This window comes from Mobula birostris, chromosome 15, assembly GCF_030028105.1.
Source record: "Mobula birostris isolate sMobBir1 chromosome 15, sMobBir1.hap1, whole genome shotgun sequence".
In the NCBI taxonomy this organism is placed as follows: domain Eukaryota; kingdom Metazoa; phylum Chordata; class Chondrichthyes; order Myliobatiformes; family Myliobatidae; genus Mobula; species Mobula birostris.
The window spans coordinates 1532588-1559370 of record NC_092384.1 but is presented as its reverse complement, the minus strand read 5'-3'; the positions used below and the strand labels follow the sequence as shown (position 1 = coordinate 1559370).

At 47.2% G+C, this 26783-nt stretch overlaps 1 protein-coding gene across 2 annotated transcripts in view; it reads right to left on the bottom strand.

Annotated features, from left to right (window-relative positions):
- dok4 (docking protein 4) overlaps positions 1 to 26427 on the bottom strand; it is a 183128-nt gene extending 156701 nt beyond the window's left edge. Inside the window, exons 1-3 of one of the 2 annotated variants that reach the window (XM_072279085.1) lie at positions 26198 to 26427; positions 8439 to 8638; positions 7681 to 7788 (exon numbers count right to left, since the gene is read on the bottom strand). In XM_072279085.1, coding sequence (XP_072135186.1) covers positions 7681 to 7788; positions 8439 to 8504 — 174 coding nt within the window. In that variant the 5' untranslated portion in view covers positions 8505 to 8638; positions 26198 to 26427. The remainder of the gene's footprint in view (positions 1 to 7680; positions 7789 to 8438; positions 8639 to 26197) is intronic. The other variant, XM_072279084.1, reaches the window with a different exon arrangement.
- Positions 26428 to 26783: the final 356 nt, after the last annotated feature.

Genomic DNA, 26783 nt, shown 5'->3' with positions numbered 1-26783 from the left:
GGTAATGGGGACAGAGAGATTGAGAGAGTTAGGAAGACCGGACACAGGAAGAGGGATGTGCAGAGGCAGAAGCCGGCAGGGTGGAACAAGATGATAGGTGAAAGAGACAGGTTGAGAGAATGAATGAGAGAGAGAGGGACAGAGCGTTACAAAGAGCAGATACAGGGGCAGAGGGTTGGAAGGAGTGACAGAAAGTGAAGCGCAGTGAGAACAGAAGTGGGGGAGTAACAGTGGAGAGACGGATAGACTGAGAAAGTGAGGGAGTGTAGACAGGGAGAAGTGACAGTGGAAAGGAGAGAGGGAGGGATGGTGTGAGATGGCAAAGGGCAGAAAGAGTGATCCAAAGAAGGAAGAGAGTGACAGAGAATGTCATGGCTTTGGAGTTCAGTGTTAGTGAATTTTTCCAATACAGGATGGTCATGAAGGCGTTTGACATCATTGTCTTCATCAGTCAGGGTATTCAGTTAGGATGTCATTTTACAGTCTTTACAGGAGTTGTTGAGATGAGTCTTGGAGAACTGTGTATAGTTCAGGTCACCACTCTATAGGAAGGATATAATTGAGCTGGAGAAGATGCCAAAAAGATTCACAAGGCTTTTACCAGGACTGGAGGGCTTGAGTTATAAGGAGAGTTATTTGAGTTGGGATGGAAGATGTGAAAGGCATGGGACAAAAAAGGAGTGAGGGAGGGAGGGGTGGATAGTTGCGAGCGGGCGGATAGATGGTGAGGAAGGAAGCACGCAGAGGGGCATTACTTGTGGATCCAGAACTGGCTTGCATGGAGGCCAGTGACCAGTGACCAGTGGTGTGCCTCAGAGATCTGTTCTGGGACCCCTACTCTTCATGATTTTTATAAATGATCTGGATGAGGAAGTGGAGGGGTGGGTTAGTAAATTAGCCGATGACACAAAGGTTGGGGGTGTTGTGGATAATGTGGAGGGTTGTCAGATGTTACAGTGGGACAGTGGGCTGAGCAGTGGCAGATGGAGTTCAGCCCAGATAAGTGTGAGGTGGTTCATTTTGGTAGGTCAAATATGATGGCAGAATATAGTATTAATGGTAAGACTCTTGGCTGTGTATGGCACGTGGCCAAGTGGTTAGGGCGTTAGACTAGCGATCTGAAGGTCGTGGGTTCCAGCCTCAGCCCAGGCAGCGTGTGTGTCCTTGAGCAAGGCACTTAACCACACAATGCTCCAGTCTACCCAGCTGAGAATGGGTACCGTCAAAAATGCTGGGGGTTAACCTCACGATAGACTGGTGTCCTATCCAGGGTGGGGGAGTCTTGTACTCTCAGTCGCTTCACGCCACGGAAACCGGCATAAGTACCAGACTGATGGGCCACAAGGCTCGTGAGAGACTTTAATCTTTAATCTTGGCAGTGTGAAGGATCAGAGGAATCTTGGGGTCCGAGTCCATAGTGCAGGTTGACTCTGTGGTTAAGAAGGCATACAGTGCATTGGCCTTCATCAATCATGGAACTGAATTTTGGGGAGCTTGCTGTGTGAGAATAGGTTGAGTGAACTCGGCCTTTTTTCCCTGGAGCGAATGAGGGTGAGAGGTGACCTGATAGAGGTGTATAAGATGATGAGAAGCATTGATCATGTGGATAGTCAGAGGCTTTTTCCCAGGGCTGAAATGGCTAACACGAGAGAGCACAGTTTTAAGGTGCTTGGAAGTAGGTACAGAGGAGATGTCAGGGGTAAGTTTTTTACGCAGACAGTGGTGAGTGCTTGGATGGGCTGCCAGCAACGGTGGTGGAAGCGGATACGATAGGGTCTTTTAAGGGATTCCTGGACAGGTATATGGAGCTCAGAAAAATAGAGGGCTATGGGTAACACTCGGTAATTTCTAAGGTAAGGACATGTTCAGCACAGCTTTGTGGGCTGAAGGGCCTGTATTGTGCTGCAGGTTTCCTATATTCCTATAGGGTGTCAGAGAGGGAGGGAGGGAGGGGCAGTTAAGTGGGAAGGGGAGGTAGGTGAATGGGTGAAGGACCAGGTAGAGGGGTGCCAAGGAGTGTGGGGAGAGGGAAGAACAGGCAGGTGGATGTGAAGGGGATGGAGACAGTTAGGTAAGGGAAGGAACTGGAAGAGATGTCAGAGGGTGTGAGGGGAGGGGGGAGAAAGGGACTGAAAGTTAGGTGTGAGGATGTGAGGGAGTGACAAGGATAGAATGGGCTGAAGACATGCCCATTAATTACATGGATTAAAATACCCTCCAATGTGTGGGAAAATCTGGAGGAAGTTGATGGGACTGAGGGGAGAATGAAATGGGATTAGTGTTGGGCCAATGTAAGTGTGCCTTGTGAGAGATTGGAAAGGCTGGGACTGTGTTTCCTGGAGTGAAGAAGGCTGAGTGGTAACCTTATAAAATTATGAGACACAGTAAATGGCCATAGTCTATTTCCTAGGGTTGAGCATTCTTAAAACTAGAGGCACAGGTTTAAGGTGAACGGAGAAGGGTTTAAAAGGGACATGAGAGACAATTTTTTCAATACAGACGCTTTCAACAACTAGCTGCCAGAGGAAGTGGTTGAGGCAGGTATATTAACAATGTTTCCTACTGTCTACACCTCTCAGAATTCTGTCTACTTCTATCAAGCAAACCCTCTCCTCAGCCTGCTCTGCTTTAAGATAAATAAACCAACCTCCCAATCTTTACTCGTAAATAAAATCTTCCACTCCAGGTAAAATCCTGCTGAGCCTCCTGTACGCTCTATCGAGAGCAATCACGCCGTTCAACATAGAACAGTACAGCACAGGAACAAGCCTATTTGCCCACCACCTGACACCGATTTAAACTACACCTACCTGCACGTGGTCCTTTCCCTGCCTGTTCATGCATGTGTCTAAATGCCTCTTAAATACTGCTGTTGCATTTTATTCTACCTCATTTCTGACACTATGTTTCAACTTGCCTTGTAAATCTCTGAATTTTTCTCCTCTCACCTTAAATCAATGCTCGTTGTATCCAACATTTCCATGGTGAGAAAAAAATTATTCCATTTTTGCCTTTCATAATAAGTGCTTCTATTAGATCAGACCTCAGTATCTGTGCTCAAGGTGTCATGGTCCGGTCCGCGAACTCCGTATTCCGGTTCATGGTCCAGTCCATCGACCCTTGCTCCAGGTTTTCCTATCTACCCTGTTTCTGTTCTTGTTGAGCTAATTGAGGCAGCTGATGCTCGTTGGGGCTGGCTGCATAAATACCTTCAGAGACCCAGGCGTGGCCGCTGGATTGATCTTGTCCTTACTCCTTCTATCCCTTCCTCTGCCTTCTGTTGTCTCGCCTGAAGCCCTGCCTTGTCTTGCCGGTAATTCTCACCTCGCCTGAAGTTCTCGTCTCACCTTGTTCTGCCAGAAGCCTTGCCTTGTCTTGCCGGTAACTCTTGCCTTGTCTCGCCTGCAGTCTTGTCCTGGAGCCAGCCTGTACCTAGCTCCCTTCCTGTCCCTTGCCTCCGCCCAGGTAAGCCAGGCCGTCTTGCCATTACCTGTGGTTGGTTCAGTCCCTTGCCTCTGTCGTGTGGTGATCCACGCCCTGCCCAGGAGGAGCCCAGCCTCCAGCCTCACCCCGCCTCGTCTCCTGCCTCCAGCCTCGCCTTCCCTCAAGTCTCCTGCCTCGCCTGGCCTCCAGCCTCCAGCATCGCCTCGCTTCAAGTCTCCTGCCTCGCCTAGCCTCCAGCCTCCAGCCTCAAGCCTCCAGCTTCGCCTGGCCTCAAGTCTCAAGTCTCCAGCCTCCTGTCAAGCCTCGCCTCGTCTTCAGCCTAGCCTCGAGCCTGAAGACTCCAGCCTCGTCCTGCCTGCCTGCCAAGCCTCGTCCTTGCCTAGTTCTGGGATCTGAGCCAGAGACATGACCCAGGTACTGGGTCCTTGTCCAGTCTCTGGCTCGGAGTCCATCCTGCCTCCTGCCAAGCCTCGCCTCTAGCCTCGAGCCTGAAGATTCCAGCCTCGTCCTGCCTGCCTGCCAAGCCTCGTCCTTGCCTAGTTCTGGGATCTGAGCCAGAGGCAAGACCCAGGTACTGGGTCCTTGTCCAGTCTCTGGCTTGGAGTCCAAGCCCAGACTCCTAGCCCTCTTGTCCAGTCCTGTTCCAGGTTCCTGATTTTCCTGTCCATGTCCTTGCCATCAGCCTGAATCCTAGTCCTGTCCCTAGTACTTCAGTGTCTGTGTCTTGCACTTGGGTCCGTTCCCAGCCACCTCCTTATGACACAAGGAGAAACGATCCAAGCTTGCCCTGCTTATAGCTCATGATCTCTAATCCAGGTTGCATCCTGGTAAACTTCTACTGCGCCCTCTCCAAGGCCTCCACATTCATCCTATAATGGGGTGACCAGAAATGCACACAATATTTCAAACGTGGCTGAAACGAAGTTCTATCTTCCTGCAGTATGACGTTCCATGTTTACATTCAGCACTCTAACCAATAAAGGCAATAATGCTGTAAAACTTCCTTACCACCCTTTCAGGGGTCTATGGACTGACCCCAAGATCCATCTGGATATTAACGCCCTTAAGGGTCATGCCATTGACTGTATCCTTTCCGTTACACTGCACCTCCCAAAATACAACATCTTACACTTGTCTGGATTAAACTCCATTTACCATTTCCACAGCCCAAACTTCCAGCTGGTCATCACATCCTGCCAAATCCTTTGGCAGCCTCTATGGAGTGGTCAACTTGGGTCAAGATTCTCCTGCCTTCTTCTCATAACCTTATGAACATATGGAGATATATTAGTAAGGTTACAGGAAGAAGGCAGAAGAATTAGGTAGAGAAAGATAATAAATTGGCCATGATGGAATAGTAGAGCAGACTTAATGGATCAAATGACCTAATTAGGCCCTTCAAGTCTTAGGATCCATCTGCCAGCTCATGGTGACGAGTATTCGTAGGTCTTCACCATTGTGTCTACCAATACTACCAATAGTAGCTTCGTTCCTCTGAATTTCACTATCCTTGAGGGCCCGACTATATATTGTGTAGGTCTATTGCCCAGCAATCCTCCCACAGCGCATCACCTCACACTTATCAACATTAAATTCTATTTGCCATTGCTCTGTCCATCTTGTCAACTGATCAGTATTGTCCTGGAGCCCAATGTACCCTCCTCACTTTCAATAATACCTTCAACTTTTTTTACCATCTGAAAAAATTGCTAATCATACTTCCTATATTAATCTCCATATCAGCCCAGCTCTACAGTTCACTGTAAGTGGCTACACACTCGGGTAGAGTGGTAAAGAAGGCAGATGGCATGTCTCCTTCATTGGGAGGGGTGTTCAGGGTAAGAGTAAGGACGTCATGCTGTAGCCTTGCACCACCCTTAGATTTCTGGTTGCTCCATTATAGGAAGGATGTAGAAAGGGTGCAGAAGAGGTTTACGAGGATGCTACCTGAATTAGTCAGCATGAGCTGAAAGGGGAGTTTAGGCAAACTTCAGTTGTTCTCCCTAATGAGTTCTGATAGGGGCTTTATAAAGCTGCGAAAGTCATAGATAAGGTAGACATTCTGTGATGTGAGGAGCAAGTATTCCTACACAGAGTGGAAGCTGTCTTGAATGGGTTACCAAAGTTATAGCGGAAGCAAATAGTCTGAGAGTGAAGAGGATCTCCGTGAGATATAGGAATATGAAGGGAATTACACTAAATTGGCATCGATATGACTGCCTGTTGCTGTACTGCTCTACACTCTATGTTAATGCAGATAACAAGCAGTAAAGGTGCCAGGTGCACGTCCCTCCACCATTACCCTCTGATCCACAGGACTATGGTCCCATTCTGCCAACATGTGTTAATCTCATGAGCTGGATGTTTTGGGCCCATTTCCATGTGGACTTTGGCAAAGGCCCGTGTAAATGTCACAAACCACACTGCCTTCATTGATATGTACCATTCCCTTCTCAAGTTGACCAAGCAGATTCTCCCTCCAACAAGACAATGAAAATGATCCTTGTTTAGTCCCTCTGGGTTATAGTTTTCCAATAACTTACCCACCACCAAAGTTAGACTCACTGGCTCTTCCATGCAGCCCATGAACACTTACTGATGTCCACTATCTGTTCCCTTACCTGTGGGCAGTACAATCTGTCAGGACCCCATGCAGTCTCCTCCCTTGCCTCCCATCACAGCCGGAGACACACCTTATCCAGGCCCAAGGAATAGTTCACCAGCTGAATACAGACCAACATGCAGATATTTGCCAGTTTACTGATGCTGTCCAATAATGTTGGCAACGGCCTTCCCCATTCACAACTATCCATATCCCTCTCCAGAACTACCCTAAGATTTGAGTTAGGCTCACTTTCTTGGAAATACTTTCCGACTGACCTGCTAATCTCCATTCCATAAATGCCTCTTCCACAGGAAGACAAAGATTTACAAAAATGAGACACTCACAACAGGCTGGAGGAACTCAGCAGGTCGGGCAGCATCCATGGAAATGATCAGTCAACATTTCGGGCCGGAAGCCTTCATCAGGACTGAAGAGGGAGGGGGCAGAGTCCCTATAAAGAAGGTGGGGGGAGGGTGGGAAGGAGAAGGCTGGTAGGTTCCAGGTGAAGAACCAGTAAGGGGAAAGATCAAGGGGTGGGGAGGGGAAGCAGGGAGGTGATAGGCAGGAAAGGTGAAGAAGGAATAGGGGAAAACACAATGGGCAGTAGAAGGAGGCAGAACCATGAGGGAGGTGATAAGCAGCTGGGGGAGGGGGCAGAGTGAGATAGGGATAGAGGAAGGGAGGGGGAGGGAATTACCAGAAGTTGGAGAATTCTATCTTCACTGTACCTACCAGCCTTCTCCTTCCCACCCTCCCCCACCTTCCTTATAGGGCCTCTGCCCCTTCCCCCTACAGTCCTGACGAAGGGTTCCGGCCCGAAACGTCGACTCATCGTTTCCACGGATGCTGCCCGACCTGCTGAGTTCCTCCAGCGTGTTGTGAGTGTTGTTTTGATCCTAGCATCTGCAGAGTATTTTGTGTTTACAAAAATGGAAACTGGAGGCTGTCCTGCAGAATCTGTGCTGTCTATAAGATTGATTTGTGAGTGATCCCAGTTACCCCTAGGGAAACTGAAAAACCCTGTCACTATTATTTCTCTGTGAATTGAGAGGGTGCATCGGGGGAGTGAGTGACATAGAGGGAGGATGAGTGCTGGTGGACACTGAGGCAGGGAGAGAGGGCGAGGGCCAACAGAAACACAGTGAGCAAGTGAGAGACGGCAAGTGAGAAAACGGGGGGGGGGGGAGAGAGCAAGAGAGCAAAACCAATCAAAGCAACGGAGAAAGAACGTGACAGGGAGAGAGTAACAGAGGCAAGGAGAGAAGGGGAGAGGAGCGGCTTGGAGAGGGAGAAAGAGAAAGAAGGAGGGGAGAAAGGGAAGAGAATTGAGAGAGACACATAGGTGAGTGAGAAGAACAAAGGGAGATGAAGAGAGGGAGAGAGGTGAAGGATGAAAGAAAGAGAAGGGAGAGAGAAGGACAGCAAGAGGGAGGGAGTGAGAAACAAAGAAGGAGAGCAACAGGACCACGGAGAGATAAATTATAAATTATGATGGAGTGAAACAAAAGGAGAGACGGGGAGAGAGAGAGAGAGCGATAATGGAAACAATGGGGAGTGTCGGTGGTTCAATTACAAACCACGGATGGGATGAAGGTGTTGTGTCAGATGTTGTTGTCATGGCAACGGCTCACCTTAGGGCTCACTTTCAAGTTGGCAGATTTCTCATCCGAGTACTTCTCCAGCCTGCGGGGTCCCTTACTGGAAGACTTTTTGAAGACAAGCCAACACCTTCGGTAGATCTGAAAGAAGACGATTGGGACAGTGAGGTGCTGCTGCAGGGGTGGAGAATGAAGAGGAATAGATTATACGAATAAAGGCATCGTGCTGAGGCTTTATAAGGCATTGGTTGGTCAGACCAAATTTAGACGATTGTGACCAGTTTTGGGCCCCAAATCCAAGAAAGGATGTGCTGGTATTGGAGGAGGTTCATGAGAATGAAACCAGGAGTGAAAGGGTTAATGTATGAGGACTCTGGGCCTGTACTCATTAAAGTTTAGAAAATGGAGGGGGTGATATAATTGAAACCTATCAAATATTAAAAGGCCTCAACAGAGTGGATGTGGAGATGATGTTTCCTATAATGCGAAAATCTAGAACCAGAGGGCACAACCTCAAAATACAAAATCATCACTTTAGAACAGAGATAATAAGGAATCGCTTTATCCACAGGTGCTGAATCTGTGAGGGCATCAAAGGTTACAGGGAAGAGGCAGAGACAACTCAATGGCCCGATGGCCTAATTCTGCTCCTACAGTATGTCTTATGGTCTTAGAGTCATATGGTCTTTTACTCTCCAAGTTTCCTCTGCTCGGCGGGGTGACTGTGGTTTTGGATGGACTGTCGGAGAATGGCTGTGTCAGTGTTGGAGACTAACAACAGACACACTTACCCCCAGCTTCCTGCTCCTCATCCGCACGTATCCCTGTTTCACTATGTCGTTGAAACTTGAGGCCATCCTGGGCGTGAGTACTGTAGCACACTCACCCTGCGACTCCCCTCCTTATTCCCTGTCAGGTCCTCCCACAGCCTCGTGTTCAGTTCGACCACCTGTGGTCCAGCTCAGGTCACATCGTTGCCTGCAGCCAGCTCCTCAACAAAGAAGATCATTAATTCTCAAAATGTTAGATCTTCACTGTGGAAGACACCAGTAATGAGTCAGATGTTGGTGAAGGAAGAGAAGCGAGTGGAGTTACTATGACATGGGAGAAGGTGCTCAGAAAGCTGAAAGGCCAAAGGGTGCGTAAGTCACCCAGACCAGATGAACTGCATCTGGGTTCTGAAAGAGGTAGCTGTACCGATTGCAGAGGCATTAGTAATGATCTTTCAAAAATCTTTGACAAGGTTCCACACGGTAGGCGTATTCAGAAAGTCAGAAGGCATGGAATCCAGAGAAGTTTGGCCAGGTGGATTCAGAATTGGCTTGCCTGCAGAAGGCAGAGGGTGGTGGTGGAGGGAGTACATTCAGATTGGAGGATTGTGACTAGTGGTGTCCCACAAGGATCTGTTCTGGGACCTGTACTTTTCGTGATTTTTATTAACAACCTGAATGTGGGGGTAGAAGGGTGAGTTGGCAAGTTTGCAGATGACACAAAGGTTGGTGGTGTTGTAGATAGTGCAGAGGATTGTCGAAGATTGCAGAGAGACATTGATAGGTTGCAGAATTGGGCTGAGAAGTGGCAGATGGAGTTCAACCTGGAGAAGTGTGAGGTGGTACACTTTGGAGGGACAGACTCCAAGGCAGAGTACAAAGTAAGTGGCTGGATACTTGGTAGTGTGGAGGAGCAGAGGGATCTGGGGGTACATGTCCACAGATCTCTGGAAGTTGCCTCACAGGTAAAACATAGAAAATAGGTGCAGGAGTAGGCCATTCGGCCCTTCGAGCCTGCACCGCCATTTATTATGATCATGGCTGATCATCCAACCCAGAACCCCGCCCCAGCCTTCCCTCCATACCCCCTGATCTCTTTAGCCACAAGGGCCATATCTAACTCCCTCTTAAATATAGCCAATGAACTGGCCTCAACTGTTTCCTGTGGCAGAGAATTCCACAGATTCACCGCTCTCTGTGTGAAGAAGTTTTTCCTAATCTCGGTCCTAAAAGGCTTCCCCTTTATCCTCAAACTGTGACCCCTTGTTCTGGACTTCCCCAACATCGGGAACAATCTTCCTGCATCTAGCCTGTCCAATCCCTTTAGGATTTTATACGTTTCAATCAGATCCCCCCTCAATCTTCTAAATTCCAACGAGTACAAGCCCAGTTCATCCAGTCTTTCTTCATATGAAAGTCCTGCCATCCCAGAAATCAATCTGGTGAACCTTCTTTGTACTCCCTCTATGGCAAGGATGTCTTTCCTCAGATTAGGGGACCAAAACTGCACACAATACTCCAGGTGTGGTCTCACCAAGGCCTTGTACAACTGCAGTAGTACCTCCCTGCTCCTGTACTCAAATCCTCTTGCTATAAATGCCAGCATACCATTCGCCTTTTTCACCGCCTGCTGTACCTGCATGCCCACTTTCAATGACTGGTGTATAATGACACCCAGGTCTCGTTGCACCTCCCCTTTTCCTAATCGGCCACCATTCAGATAATAATCTGTTTTTGCCACCAAAGTGGATAACTTCACATTTATCCACATTAAATTGCATCTGCCATGAATTTGCCCACTCACCCAACCTATCCAAATCACTCTGCATCCTCTTAGCATCCTCCTCACAGCTAACACTGCCACCCAGCTTCGTGTCATCCGCAAACTTGGAGATGCTGCATTTAATTCCCTCATCCAAGCCATTAATATATATTGTAAACAACTGGGGTCCCAGCACTGAGCCTTGCGGTACCCCACTAGCCACCGCCTGCCATTCTGAAAAGGTCCCGTTTATTCCCACTCTTTGCTTCCTGTCTGCTAACCAATTCTCTATCCACATCAATACCTTACCCCCAATACCGTGTGCTTTAAGTTTGCACACTAATCTCCTGTGTGGGACCTTGTCAAAAGCCTTCTGAAAATCCAAATATACCACATCCACAGGTTCTCCCCTATCCACTCTACTAGTTACATCCTCAAAAAATTCTATGAGATTCGTCAGACATGATTTTCCTTTCACAAATCCATGCTGACTTTGTCTGATGATTTCACCGCTTTCCAAATGTGCTGTTATCACATCTTTGATAATTGACTCCAGCAGTTTGCCCACCACTGAAGTTAGGCTAACCGGTTTATAATTCCCCGGTTTCTCTCTCCCTCCTTTTTTAAAAAGTGGGGTTACATTAGCCACCCTCCAATCCTCAGGAACTAGTCCAGAATCTAACGAGTTTTGAAAAATTATCACTAATGCATCCACTATTTCTTGGGCTACTTCCTTAAGCACTCTAGGATGCAGACCATCTGGCCCTGGGGATTTATCTGCCTTCAATCCCTTCAATTTACCTAACACCACTTCCCTACTAACATGTATTTCGCTCAGTTCCTCCATCTCACTGGACCCTCTGTCCCCTACTATTTCTGGAAGATTATTTATGTCCTCCTTAGTGAAGACAGAACCAAAGTAATTATTCAATTGGTCTGCCATGTCCTTGCTCCCCATAATCAATTCACCTGTCTCTGTCTGTAGGGGACCTACATTTGTCTTTACCAGTCTTTTCCTTTTTACATATCTATAAAAGCTTTTACAGTCAGTACATAGGTAGGTGGGGTAGTTAAGAAAGCTTATTGGGTGTTAGCTTTCATAAGTTGAGGGATAGAGTTTAAGAGTCGCGGGGTAATAATGCAGCTCTCTAAAACTCTGGTTAGGCCACACTTGGAGTACTGTGTCCAGTTCTGGTCACCTCACTATAGGAAGGATGTGGAAGCATTGGAAAGGGTACAGAGGAGATTTACCAGGATGCTGCCTGGTTTAGAGAGTAGGCATTATGATCAGAGATTAAGGGAGCTAGGGCTTTACTCTTTGGAGAGAAGGAGGATGAGAGGAGACATGATAGAGGTGTACAAGATAATAAGAGGAATAGATAGTGGATAGCCAGAGACTCTTCCCCAGGGCACCACTGCTCAGTACAAGAGGACATGGCTTTAAGGTAAGGGTTGGGAAGTTCAAGGGGGATATTAGAGGAAGGTTTTTTACTCAAAGAGTGGTTGGTGTGTGGAATGCACTGCCTGAGTCAGTGGTGGAGGCAGATACACTAGTGAAATTTAAGAGACTACTAGACAGGTATGGTGGGGGTTATATGGGAGGCAGGGTTTGAGGGTCGGCACAACAGTGTGGGCCAAAGGGCCTGTAATGTGCTGTACTATGCTATGTTCTATATTAAAAAAATCATTGGACACTAGCATGGTGCCAGAGGACTTGAAAATTACAAGTGTCACTCCACTCTTTACGAAAGGAGGAAGGCAGCAGAAGGGAAATTATAGACCGGTTAACCTGATCTCAGTGGTTGGGAAGATGTTGGAGTCAATTGTTAAGGATGATGTTATGGAGTACTTGGTGACAAGGGACAAGATAGGACAAAGTCACCTTAAGGGAAAATCTTGCCTGACAAACCTGTTGGAATTCTTTGAGGAGATTACACGTAGGACAGATGAAAGGGATACAATAGGGTCTTTCAAGAGACTGTTAGATAGGTACATGGAGCTTCGAAAAATAGAGAGCTATGTGACAGGGTAATTCTGGGCAGTTTCTAGAGTAGGTTACATGGTCGGCACAACATTGTGGGCTGAAAAGCCTGTAATGTGCTGTAGATTTCTATGTTCTATGTTCTATGGGAGGCAGTGGATGTTGTATATTTTGACTTTGAGAAGGCCTTTGACAAGGTGCCACACAAAGAGCCAATGGCATTACAGGAAAGTTACTGGCATGGTTTGAGCAGTGGCTGATTGGTAGGAGACAGCAAGTGGCAATAAAAGGATCCTTTTCTGGTTGGCTGCCAGTGATTAGTGGTGTTCCACAGGGGGTGGTGTTGGGACCATTTCTTTTTATGCTGTATATCAATAATTTAGATGATGGAATAGATCAGGGGTCCCCAACCTTTCTTGCACTGCGGACCGGTTTAATATTGACAATAGTCTTGTGGACCGGCCAACTCGGGTGGTGGGGGGGGGGGGGGTAGGGTTGCCAACGGACAAGAGTAGCAGTCAAATATGTTGTGTTTACCCCGAGAAAGACTACAATGACCATGAAGCCTTGCGCAGGCACCAGTGCGCATACGTCTACGTGCCGATTTCTCTCTACAAATCGTTTTTGGCGATTCTGTTCGGGGGGCTGACATGGATGACGCACGGGTAATGACCTCGCGTGTGTTCAAGCTCAACAGTGAGCATGACGGAATGAGGAAAGGTGCGGCTGACTCCTATCGTTTCATCGCGGCCCAGTAGTTGGGGACCGCTGGAATAGATGGCTTTGTTGCCAAGTTTGCAGACGATGTGAAGATTGGTGAAGGGGCAGGTAGTGTTGAGGAAACAGGTAGGCTGCACAAGGACTTAGACAGATTTGGAGAATGGGCAACAGACTGGCAAATGAAATACAATGTTGGAAAATGCATGGAAATGTACTTTGGTAGTAGAAATAAATGTGCAGACTATTTTCTAAACAGGGAGAAAATCTAAAAATCTGAGATGCAAAGAGACTTGGAGATCCTTGTGCAGAACACCCTTAAAGTTAACTTGCAGGTAGACTCACTGAGGAAGACAAATGCAATGTTAGCATTCATTTCAAGAGATCTAGAATACAAGAGTAGGGCTGTGAGGCTGAGGTTTTATAAGGCACTGGTGAAGCCTCAGCTTTTGTATTGTGAACAATTTTGTGCTCCACATCAGGAAAAAATATGCTGGCATTGGAGAGGGTTCAGAAGAGATCACAAGAATGATTCTGGGAATGAACGGTTTATCATACAAGGAGCATTTGATAGCTCTGGGTCTGTACTCACTAGAACTCAGAAGATCGGGGGGATCTCATTGAAACCTTTAGAACGTTGAAAGGCCTAGACAGAGTTGATGTGGAAAAGATGTTACCCATGGTGGGGGAGTCTAGGACAAGAGGGCACACACTTGGGATAGAGGGTCATCTATTTAAAACAGAGATATGGAGAAAATTCTTTAGCCAGAGGATGGTGAACTTGTGGTGAACTTCTGGAGGCCAGGTCATTGGGTATATTTAAGGCAGAGATTGATAGGTTCTTGATTGGACATGGCATCAAAGGTTACGGGGAGAAGGCTGCGGAGGGGAGAAAAGGATCAGCCATGATTGATTGACGCATCAGACTTGATGAGCCAAATGGCCTATTTCTGCTCCTATATTTTATGGTCTTATGGTCTTTTCTCCAACAGTGCACCACTCTCATTCCACCCTCCCAGCATCCAGGCAGTTTATTTTATTTTATTTTTTATATTTGTTTCAATTTAGCAATACAGCTTGGTGTAGGTCCCAGTGACCCCCCCCCCCCAATCCAATTAACCCTAATTTAATCATGGGATAATGTACAGTACAATGACCAACTAATCTACCCGGTAGAATACCAGGTACATCTTTGGACTGAAAGAAACCAAATCACTCGGGGAATATAGTCGCATTCGATGGGGAGGAGGTACATTGTGCCAGAACTAAGCTCTGAACTCCAGAATGGCTGTAATGCTAACAGTTGCATTATCGTGACACCTTCTACTCAGTGCTGTAGGTGGTGCAACGTGAAACTCATGCACCAGCAACAATCACAGCCTTCTTCAGTTTCCCTCAAAACCATCAGTGTCACAAAAACCACTCCCTCACAGAACACTGACTGTCATGCACCCATTTCCCCAGAACTTCGTGTTTGAAAGGGCTATGCCTAATGAGTGAGGAACAGTTAGGGTCCATGTCTTCCTGCGTGCTTTTCAGTGGAACATAGACAGGCAGTCAGCGGTTCACCTAGTACAGAGAAGTCACTCATCAATCAGTGCCAGATGAAGGATCTGATTTGGCAATCTGTGAGGCTGATTCACCACACTTCAGTGAGTCCACCTCAAATCCCACTTCGTACTTCCTCCCGACATCCCTGCACCGCTCTGAATCCAAGAACAATTCCACAGATTTGCTTCAATTTATTTAATGATTTAGTTCCAGCTGCTTTCTGAGATTGAGAAATGCACAAGATGAAGATACTTCTCATTATCTCAGTCGTAAACGGCCATCATAGCCTGTGGATCCCCAGACATCGGACACACCCTTCCTGCATCTCCTCGTAATGCAGGGTTTTGACCAAAACCATCACCAGTTCAATTCCTCCACAGATGCTGCTGGGCTCCTCTGGAGTTAGTGTGCTGCTCCAGATTTCACTATCTGCAGTCTCCGAGGTCTTCCTGCAGAATTTTGTCAGTTCCTCTGAGATCCCATCATCCTTCTAACTGACGGGCATTGTCTTCTTGCATCAACACAATCAGTCCCAGTAATTCATAGCAGTGAACCTTCAGTAGACTGTCTCCATAATAGAGCATCCTTCCTCAGATAAGCATAGCAAAACTGCACACACCACTTGAGGTACAGTGTCACCAAGCACATCTTCAAAAGTCATCCTTATCTTGGTATTTCAAACTCTCTGGCTATAAAGACCAGTGTAGCTCTACTCTGTCCTCCATGAGATCAGCATACCCTTTACCTTCTGACCAACCTGCTGTACCTTCACACTTAGACCATAAGACCTAGGAGCAGAATTAGGCCATTCAGCCCATTGAGTCTGCTCTGCCGTTCCATCATGGCTGATCCTGGATCCCACTCAACCCCATACATTTGCCTTCTCGCCATATCCTTTAATACCCCGACCAATCAGGAAATGATCAATTCCGCCTTAAATATACCCATGAACTTGGCCTCTTCTACAATCTGTAGCAGACCATTCTGAAGATTCGCTACTCTCTGACTAAAAGAATTCCTCCTTAGCTCTGTTCTAAACGGTCGCCCCTCAATATAGAGGCTGTGCCCTCTAGTTCAGGATACCCCCACCATAGGAAACATCCTCTCCACATCCACCCTATCTAGTCCTCTCAACACTCAGTAGGTTTCAAAATTGAGGTTTTGGCCATCAGACTAATTGCTGTGTTTGGCATAAGCAAATCAAAAACACACCATCTTCACAGAATCAAAAACACAGCATTCCTACCATGAAGCATGGTGGTGGCTGCATTATGCTGTGGGGATGCTTCACTGCAGCAGGCCTTGGAAGGCTTGTGAAGGTAGAGGGTAAAATGAATGCAGAAAACAACAGGGAAATTCTGGAGGAAAGTCTGATGAAGTCTTCAAGAGAATTGTGACTTGTGAGAAGATTTGTTTTCCAGCAAGATAACAACTCCAAACATACAGCCAAAGCTACACAGGAATGGCTTAAAAACAACAAAGTTAATGTCCAGGAGTGGCCAAGTCAGAGTCCAGACCTCAATCCCATTGAGAATTTGAGGCTGAACTTGAAAAGGGCTGTTCACTCATGATTCCCTTGCAATCTGATAGATCTTGAGCAGTTTTGTAAAGAAGAATGGGGGAAAGTTGCAGTGTCCAGATGTGCAAAGCTGATAGACACCTATGATCGAATATAGAACATAGACGTCTACAGCACATTACAGGCCCTTCGGCCCACAATGTTGTGCTGACTGTGTATCTTACTCTAGAAACTGCCTAGAATTTTCCTACTGCATAGACCTCTATTTTTCTAAGCTCCATGTACCTATTTAAGAGTCTTTTAAAAGACCCCATTGTATCTGCCTCCACCACTGTTGCTTTCAGTGCATTCCAAGCGCCCACCACTCTCTGTGTGAAAAACTTACCCCGGCATCCTCTCCGTACCTACTTCCAAGCACCTTAAAACTATGCCCCCTTGTGTTATCCACACAGACTCAGGGCTGTAATTGCTGCCAAAGGTGCATCTACTAAATACTGACTTGAAGGGAGTGAGTAATTATGCAATCAATTATTTTGTGTTTATTAATTGTAATATATTTAGACCAATTTGTGGAAATTTGTTTTCACTTTGACATGAGTCTTTTCTGTTGATTAGTGTCAAAGAGGTCAAATTAAATCCACTGTGATTCAATGTTGTAAAACAATAAAATTTGAAAACTTCCGGGGGTGGGGGAAGGGTTGAATACTTTTTATAAGCACGGTAGACAGAATATGAGGTGTTGCTCCTCCACCCTGAGAGTGGCCTCATTGTAGCACAAGAGGAGACTGTGGACCAATATGTCAAAGCAAGAATGGGAATAGGAATTAAAATAGTCGACTATTGGGAAATTTTACTTTTAGGGGATGGAGAAGAGGTGCTCGACGAAGCAATCCTCCAATTTACAACGGGTCTCACCAATGTAGGGGCATTGGACGTAATGGATGACCCCAGCAGATTTGCAGGTGCATTGTTGCCTCATCTGGGAGGATTGTTTGGGACCCTGAATGGAGGTGAGTGGGCAGGTCGCTTGCAGGGATATAAACCAGGAGGGAGATTAGTGGGGAGGGATGAATGAACAAAGAAATCATTCGCAACTGGTGGCCATTAACCAACATTCTGTAGACCCTGGAATAGATCTTACAAATTATTGGGAAGCTCATGTAGCCCATGTGAAAAAACCAGAGAGAATACAAAGAGTTAAGATGACATCATTGAAATTAGGGATTTCGAAGAAATTTAAGGTATCTTGAATGTTACAATGAAAATGAAGATTTGGAGGATGCAATCGTCTGAAGCATTGTATGAGGGCTGTTCATTATCTACACGAGGTGTGTGCACTGATTTTGTTTTACGGTCAATCATAAGAATGCAGCAGATGACTTCCTCTACTAAAAGCTATCAGGAACTAATACACTCCTGTATTGTACTGCAGGGATATTGTTAGTGAGATCATTTGTTCTGTATTTCATTTAAAAACTTAACTTGTTTAACTATTAAATGGCAGTTTATATAGCTTTTAACTATTTCCCAGAAACTTCGGTTAATTGGGGCAGTCATTTAATTTTGCAGTCCCCATGCTCAGGCCGAGGAACAGCGTAATGGAAATGCCCTCTCCCAGGCACCACTGTGTGGCTGAGTGAGCATTTCTGTTCACCACAGCCGGAAGCAGGGTTCAGACCAGTTCTCTCCAGACCTCCGCTGGTGTTTGCAATGGAAAAAACCATCAGAACCGCAGTCACTCAGGAGGGCAGCAAACGCTGGCAGTGTTCTGGTTCAGAATACTCTGCCTGTTCCTCAGAAGGACTGTTTCAGCACAGGGCACTGTGTCCACCAAAAGACATTGTTGACAACTAGTAGTTTAGTTTCACAAACATGAGGAAATCTGCAGATGCCGGAAATTCCAGCAACACACACAAAATGCTGCTGGAACGCAGCAGGTCAGGCAGCATCTATAGGAAGAGGTACAGTCAACATTTCGGGCCAAGACCCTTCGTCAGGACTAACTGAAGGAAGAGTTAGTAAAAGATTTGAAAGTGGGAGGGGGAGGGGGAGATCCAAAATGATAGGAGAAGACAGGAGGGGGAGGGATGGAGCCAAGAGCTGGACAGGTGATAGGCAAAAGGGGATACGAGAGGATCATGGGACAGGAGGCCCAGGGAGAAAGACAAGGGGTTGGGGAGCATCAGAGGAAGATGGAGAGCAGGGAAGTTATTGTGAGAGGGACATAGAGAGAAAAAAGGGGGAAAATAATAAATAAATAAATAAATAGGTAGATAGATAAATAAATAATGGATGGGGTACAAGGGGGAGGTGGGGCATAAATGGAAGTTAGAGAAGTCAATGTTCGTGCCATCAGGTTGGAGGCTACCCAGACGGAATATAAGGTGTTGTTCCTCCAACCTGAGTGTGGCTTCATCTTGACAGTAGAGGAGGCCGTGGATAGACATACCAGAATGGGAATGGGATGTGGAATTAAAATGTGTGGCCACTGGGAGATCCTGCTTTCTCTGGTGGACAGAGCGTAGGTGTTCAGCAAAACGATCTCCCAGTCTGCGTCGGGTCTCGCCAATATATAGAAGGCCACATCAGGAGCACTGGACGCAGTATATCACCCCAGCCGACCCACAGCTGAAGTGTCGCCTCACCTGGAAGGACTGTCTGGGACCCTGAATGGTGGTAAGGGAGGAAGTGTAAGGGCATGTGTAGCACTTGTTCCGCTTACAAGGATAAGTGCCGGGAGGGAGACTGGTGGGAAGGGATGGGGGGGGGACGAATGGACAAGGGAGTTGCATAGGGAGTGATCCCTGCGGAAAGTAGAGAGAGGAGGGGAGCGAAAGATGTGCTTGGTGGTGGGATCCTGTTGGAGGTGGCGGAAGTTACGGAGAATTATATGTTGGACCCGGAGGCTGGTGGGGTGGTAGGTGAGGACCAGGGGAACCCTATCCCTAGTGGGGTGGCGGGAGGATGGAGTGAGAGCAGATGTACGTGAAATGGGGGAGATGCGTTTGAGAGCAGAGCTGATGGTGGAGGAAGGGAAACCCCTTTCTTTAAAAAAGGAAGACACCTCCTTTGTCCTGGAATGAAAAGCCTCATCCTGAGAGCAGATGCGGCGGAGACAGAGGAATTGCGAGAAGGGGATGGCATTTTTGCAAGAGATAGGGTGGGAAGAAGAATAGTCCAGGTAGCTATGAGAGTCCGTAGGCTTATAGTAGACATCAGTAGATAAGCTGTGTCCAGAGACAGAGACAGAAAGATCTGGAAAGGGGACGGAGGTGTCGGAAATGGACCAGGTAAATTTGAGGGCAGGGTGAAAGTTGGAGGTGAAGTTAATAAAGTCAACAAGCTCAGCATGCGTGCAGGAAGCAGCGCCAATGCAGTCATCGATGTAGCGAAGGAAAAGTGGGGGACAGATACCAGAATAGGCACGGAACATAGATTGTTCCACAAAGCCAAGAAAAGGGCAGGCATAGCTAGGACCCACATGGGTGCCCATGGCTACACCTTTAGTTTGGAGGAAGTGGAAGGAGCCAAAGGAGAAATTATTAAGAGTAAGGACTAATTCCGCTAGACGGAGCAGAGTGGTGGTAGAGGGGAACTGATTAGGTCTGGAATCCAAAAAGAAGCGGAGAGCTTTGAGACCTTCCTGATGGGGATGGAGGTATATAGGGACTGGACATCCACGGTGAAAATAAAGCGGTGGGGCCCAGGGAACTTAAAATCATTGAAAAACTTAAGAGCGTGAGAAGTGTCACGATCATAGGTAGGAAGGGATTGAACAAGGGAGGATAAAACCGTGTCGGGGTATGCAGAAACGAGTTCGGTGGGGCAGGAGCAAGCTGAGACAATAGGTCTGCCAGGACAGGCAGGTTTGTGGATCTTGGGTAGGAGGTAGAAACGGGAAGTGCGGGGTGTGGGTACTATAAGGTTGGTGACAGTGGATGGGAGATCCCCTGAGCTGATAAGGTTGGTGACGGTGTAGGAGACTTTCCCAGCCTGGTATCCCTTTTGCCAATTGACTTTCCAGCTCTTAGCTCCATCCCTCCCCCTTCTGTCTTCTCGTATCATTTCGGATCTCCCTCTCCCCCTCCCACTTTCAAACCTCTTACTAGCTCTTCCTTCAGTTAGTCCCGAAGTGTCTCGGCTCGAAACGTCGACTGTACCTCTTCCTATAGATGCTGCCTGGCCTGCTGCGTTCACCAGCATTTTGAGTGTGTTGCCAGTAATTTAGTTTCAATGTTTGTTTTTTTTTAACCCTGTAGTTTACATTTGTTGTGTAAAGTTGGTTCATCAGTAATCTACTGGTTCGCCCAGATCATGAGATAACCAGCTCAATAACTAGTCACTGACAGCTGTCAACTGATTTGGAATTGAAGGTTGCTGGGAGTGTAAACCTGTGGGATCTGCAAATGTACTACACTGTGTGTAGTGGCCCCATTTATGCTGGGGGTTCTGTCTAGGCAAAAGCAGTTCTGCAGATTTACTGTATATACAGTATGAGGAAATACACAAGCTGATCGTCAGAGAGTAAGTGATTTGTGGCAAGATGCAGCACAGAAACAGGCCCTTTGTTCCATCAAGTCCATGTTGACAATTTACACCAATTCTATGTTAATCCCACCCTTTATTCCCCCCTCAGTCCCAGCAACACCCACCACAACTCAGGTCTACCGCTCACCCCTCATTGTCACCTAGGGACGATTTACAGTGGCCAATTAACATACCAACCCGCACGCCTTTGAGATTTGCGAGGAAGCCAGAGGAAACACGTAGTCACAGCAAGAACATGGCAACGCAACACAGACAGCACCCGAGCTGAGGATACAAGCTGGGTCCCTGGGGCAGTGAGGCAGCAGCTCTACCTGCTGCAGCACTGTGCTGGTGGTGTTTCTGGTTTCTGCTGAGAGCCACGTGTCGCCTGTGCTTGGGAGCTCAAGCAGGTTGACATTACACAAACTGAGTGTTGAATGGATGTCATTTTACAGTGGGAGGTCACCCTGCATCTCAGAGACTGCGGGGAGGGACCAGAAATGCCTCAACTCTGCAGGAAAAGTGCAGAAATAGCAAGAGAGCAACAGTTAATGGCAGATGCCAGTCACAAACACAATTCCAGTGAGGTACATCGCCGTCGCTGCTGCAGGGGTCTCCAATGTCGTAGAGAAAATGATATCCTGAATTGACTTCCTTATCCTTAAGGAAAGGCAGCAGCACCTCTCCCACAGTTACATTCAAGACTAGTGCCCCACAAGCCCCCTACTCTACTCTCTGTACACTCCTGACTGTGTGGCCAGATTCTGCTCCAACTTCATCTACAATTTTTCAGATGATACCACTTTAGCATGGTGCTGAGGGTGGCAGACACCAACAGAATCAACAAACTCATTCGTAAGGCCAGTGATGTTGTAGGGATGGAACTGGACTCTCTGACGGTGGTGTCTGAAAAGAGGATGCTGTCCAAGTTGCATGCCATCTTGGACAATGTCTCCCATCCACTACATAATGTACTGGGTGGGCACAGGAGTACATTCAGCCAGAGACTCATTCCTCCGAGATGCAACACAGAGCGTCATAGGAAGTCATTCCTGCCTGTGGCCATCAAACTTTACAACTCTTCCCTTGGAGGGTCAGACACCCTGAGCCGATAGGCTGGTCCTGGACTTATTTACTGGCATAATTTAGATATTACTATTTAATTATGTATGGTTTTATTACTATTTAATTATTTATGGTGCAACTGTAATGAAAACCAATTTCCCCCGGGATCAATAAAGTATGACTATGACTATGACTAGTGCATCACATCTGAGGTAACAATCATTCAGGGTAAAGGGGGTAGAGGGCCTAGTGACATGGTGTTATGACTGCAACCTTTCCCTTCACGTCAGCAAAACAGAAGAGCTGGTCATTGACCAGGAAAAAGGATGGTTCACATCATCCTGCGTGTTTATCCATGGTGGTGAGGTCAAGAGAGTTGAGAGCTTCAGGTTTCAATGTGTTACCATTACGAATAGCCTCTCTGGTCCAACTATGTAGATAGTGTGGCCAGAAAAGCACACCAGAGCCTCTATTTCCTCAGGAGGCTACTGTTGCTGTTGCTTAGAAACAGCATCCCCATTTCCGTGTGGGGGTGCTGTTGCTAAGCAACGCATGGACTCATAAAAATCTGATCACACTTCTACCCCATTTACTGACCAGGACTGAAATATTTCATCAAAATGCAAAATGTTGGCCTTCATTGGAGGGGGTAAGTGGGGTGTAGAACCAACTGAAGGTTGTTGAGCCTCATATATGAACTGCTGTCAGGTCCTTGGCTTTTGTACAGACTGAGCCAAGCCAAACAGTGATCAATGGCAGCAGCTCCATAACCCAAGTGAATAGCAGGAGATAAGATTCAGCAAGCAGGGACAGAATTAGACAATAGGCAATCACTCGTGCATGAAGGCAGAACCCTGACAGGAAAAGGGAGCAGAAACCACAAGTGTTGGACAACAAACTTGATAGAAGTTTATCAAAGCCAGGGATAGGGCAAACAGTCAGCCTCTCTTCCAGGCAGGAAATTACAAGTACTAGAGGGCAGAGCAGAGCTTTGATAGGAGAGGGGGATGTTTAAAGGGGACGTGAGACACAGGTTGTCCTACACTGTGTCGGGAACATGCTGCTAGTGCAGGTGGTGGAAGCAATATTTACAACAGTTAGAAAGATACATGAACAGGCAAGGAGTGGAGGAATATGGACAGAGGGGTTAGTGTAAGTTATCATAGTGCTTGACAGGGATGTGGGCTGAAGGGTCCAACCCTATGATGTTCTGTAAGGGTCGAATGGGTGAGGAGTCTGGAGGAGGAGACGGTCACATTCTGAAACCTTTTTATCTTTTTGGGCCAACATCAGGACGTGGAGCTGAGTGCTAACTCCACAGGCCAGATGTAGACCCATGCTGACAAGGACTGAGACAAGTGTCAGCTGATGTAACATTCTCAGCTGGTACTAGCACACAAGCAAGTTGTAACAAGACTAGACCACTCAATTTCTTAAACCTCAAACTCCCATTCAGTATGATCATGACTGACATAGTCTGGTTTCTTCTCCATACCAGTTCTCTACATCCCTGGATAACCTGATCTTTCAAAGCTTTACCAGCCTCCACTTTAAGCTTCCCCCCCCCCCCCACCCCAGCACACTAGCCAAACACCCTCTGGGGCATGGGATTCCTGTGATCCACCTCTCTCTGGGAGTGGAAGTTCTCTTTAAATGACATCCCTTAATCTTGAAACCAACTCCCTTCATTGAACGTTCTCTCTCTGGAGGAAACATCTCAAAATCCCTTGAATCATACAAGCTTCAAAAACGATCACCCCTCTTTTTCAACTACAAAGACAATAGATCTCATTTGTGCAGCCTCTCTGAAAAGGCAACCCTCTTATCTCTGGAATTAGCTCAGTGAATCTTTTTTGGATTGCCCCGCCCCCACCCATCCCCCTCCTCTGCCCTATCAGTATATCCTTTCTTAAACCAAGGGACCAAATCTGTGCATGGTTCTTTGGATGTACTGACGAGCAGTTGGACCGGCAGTGGTGAGAGCACACCTGGAACACTGTGTGCAATTCCAGCCACTGTCTAGTGGGCGTTATTCAGGCAGAGACACCGAGAGGTTCACAAGAATGCCAGCAGGAATAGAGGGTTTGAAATGTAAGGAGAGACTGGACAAGCTGGGGCTGTTTTCTTGGACAGGGGAGGCTGAGCATTGACCTTATGGAGATTTACAAAACCATCAGGGGCATATGGTCAGAGTCTTTTTCCCTGGGTAGGGGAGTCTAAAACCAGAGGGCACAGGGCTAAGGTGAGAAGGGACAGATTTAAAGTCAAACTAAGGGGCAAGTTTCTCACACAGAGGGTGCCAGGTAGATGACAAAGCTGCCAGAGGAAGTGTTTGTCATTTTTTATAATTACAAAATTTACAAGACATTTGGATATGTACCTGGACAGGAGGTGTTTAGAGGGATATGGGCCAAACACAAGCAGACGTGACTAGCCTGGTCACATATCTTTGATTAGCCTGTATGAGCTGGGACATGTTCGGGGCTTAGGATGTGTTCCCTTGTGCAGCATAGAGTCAGACAGAAATGAAACAAGCTCTTTGACACAACCTGCTGTGCCAAACTAATTAAACTAATGATATCTAACCCCTTCTGCCTGTACAAGATCCATATCCCTCTATTCCCTACACATGCCCTTATACACGACTATCATATTTGCCTCCACCCCTACTCTTTGTAAAAAAATAGCCCTAAGCATCTCTTTTGAACTTCCCTTGCTCTAGTGTTAGACATTTTGACCCTGGGAAAAAGATTGCAGCTGTGTATCTATGTCTAACAGTTTTATAAAAATAGGAACATGGAAAAACTGCAGCACAATACAGCACATAAACTTTTATCAGGTCTCCCCTCAACCTCTGCCACTCCAGAGGAAACAACCCAAGTTTGTCCAGCCTCTCCTGAGCCCTCCCATTTCTGAATGTTTACTCTCTATCCCTCCGAACATTACCTGTTTGTGTGCATTTGAAGTGTTGTTGATATATCTGACTCACCCACTTCCTCTGTCAGTTCATTCCATATTCTGATCACCCTCCAGCTGACTTACTTGCTCCCTAGTTTACTATTAGATTCTTTCAAGAAAAGTAGAAAACCTACAGCAGAACACAGGCCCTTCGGCCCACAATGCTGTGCTGAACATGTACTTACTTTCGAAATTACCTAACCCTCTATTTTTCTAAGCTCCATGTACCTATCCAAAAGTCTCTTAAAAGACCCTATTGTATCCACCTCCACCACCATTGCCGGCAGCCCATTCCACGCATTCACCACACTCTGCATAAAACAACTTACCCCTGACATCTCCTCTGTACCTTAAACCTGTGCCCTCTCATGCTAGCCATTTCAGCCCTGGGAAAAATCCTCTGACTATCCACACGATCAATGCCTCTCATCATCTTATACACCTCTATCAGGTCACCTCTCATCCTCCGTCACTCCAAGGAGAAAAGGCCGAGTTTACTGAACCTGTTTTCATAAGTCCTGCTCCCCAATCCAGGCAACATCCTTGTAAATCTCCTCTGCACCCTTTCTATGGTTTCCACGTCCTTCCTGTAGAGAGCTGACTTTTCCTTTCCCTTTTTAAAGTTTATTTTATTTTTTGAGATACAGCACAGAATATGCCCTTCAAGCCCAGCTGCCAGCCATCCCCTGGTTTAATCGGAGCCTAACCACAGGGCAATTTACAATGAGCAATTAACCTACTAAACGGTCCGTCTTTAAACTGTGTGAGGAACCCCACGTGGTCATGTCAAGAACATACGAGCTCCTTACAGTCAGCACTGGGAAATGAAGCTGGTTTGCTGGTTCTGTAAAGCAATGTACTGACGACCATGTTACCGTGTAAACCCAATCTATGCCCTTTAGCTTTTCATTTCCAACCCTGTGAAAAATACTGTGCACAATTTACCCTATCTATCCCTCTCATTTTACACCTCCAGAATGTCACCCCTTAGCCTCCTATCCATCAACAGAAAAAGTACCAACCCCACCAACCTCTCCCCATGATTCTGTCCCTCCAATCCCAGTAACATCCTTCTAAATCTCCTTCTGGATTCTTTCCAACTTAATGACATCTTTTCTATATTTGGATGGGCAAACCCGAACACAATATTCCTAGCTTTGGAAGGTGAGGTTAGGCTCATGACAAAAGGTGTGGTACACCAAACTGGGACAGACATCATGTGTAACCACACCATCCATGACTGCCCTGTCCGTGAATAGTCTGTGTCCGCTTTGTTCATGACCAGTCCATGAACTGCTTGTGACTGCATCCTCCATGGCCACTCCATCTGTGACATGACCAAACCCATTCATGACCACACCATCGTGATCACATCACTCGTGATGAGTCCGTAAATTCGCCGTCCGCGACTGCAACAGCAAAGCCCCCTATCCGTAACCAGTGTGACTGCACTGTGATCGCATTGACCGTGAGGAGCCCGTGGCCGTACCGTTCATAACCACACCATCATTGCACAATCTGTGAGTACATAGTCTGTAAACATGAACGCGCCAAGTACCCGTGTCGTGACCAGCCTGTGACCTCAGTGAACCTGACAGTGTTTGGGCAGACTGTGACTGCCTCAAATGGCTATGATTAGAAACAGAAAACTCTCAGGTGTGAGCTGCTGTCAGCTCTGAATACACTGCACAAACACTCACCTCTTCCCCCACCACTTCCAGCTTCCTGCGCGCCCGGCGTCACAGATCAGTCACTCCCAGGACTGGGCACTGCTGGTAAACTGGCAGCATGCAGCGGCTGCCCTGACCGTGACCAGCACACACACAGACACAGAGAGCTGCAGGCTCCGCCGACAGCTGACCCGCTCCTCCCGGCTGAGAGAGGAGGGCAGCTCATTACCATAATCCGGGAGAGCAGAGGAGACGGAGCCGCTGACCGTCCCAGCCCCTGCAGTCAGCAGTCAGCTGATCAGAAACAGAGAGAGACACGGGAGGAGCAGTTTGTGACCGCGGCCCCAGCCTCTGCTCGGTGAACGGGGCCGAGATCCTGAGCAGCCCTGCCTCTCACAGCACTCCCCAGGGACCTCACTCTCAGCACTGCAGGCAACCCTGCCCATGAAAACTCACACACACACACTCCCTCACAACACTGCCCAGGGACCTCACTCTCAGCACTGCAGGCAACCTTGCCCATGAAAACTCACACACACACACACACACACACATACTCCCTCACAACACTCCCCAGGGACCTCACTCTCAGCACTGCAGGCAACCCTGCCCATGA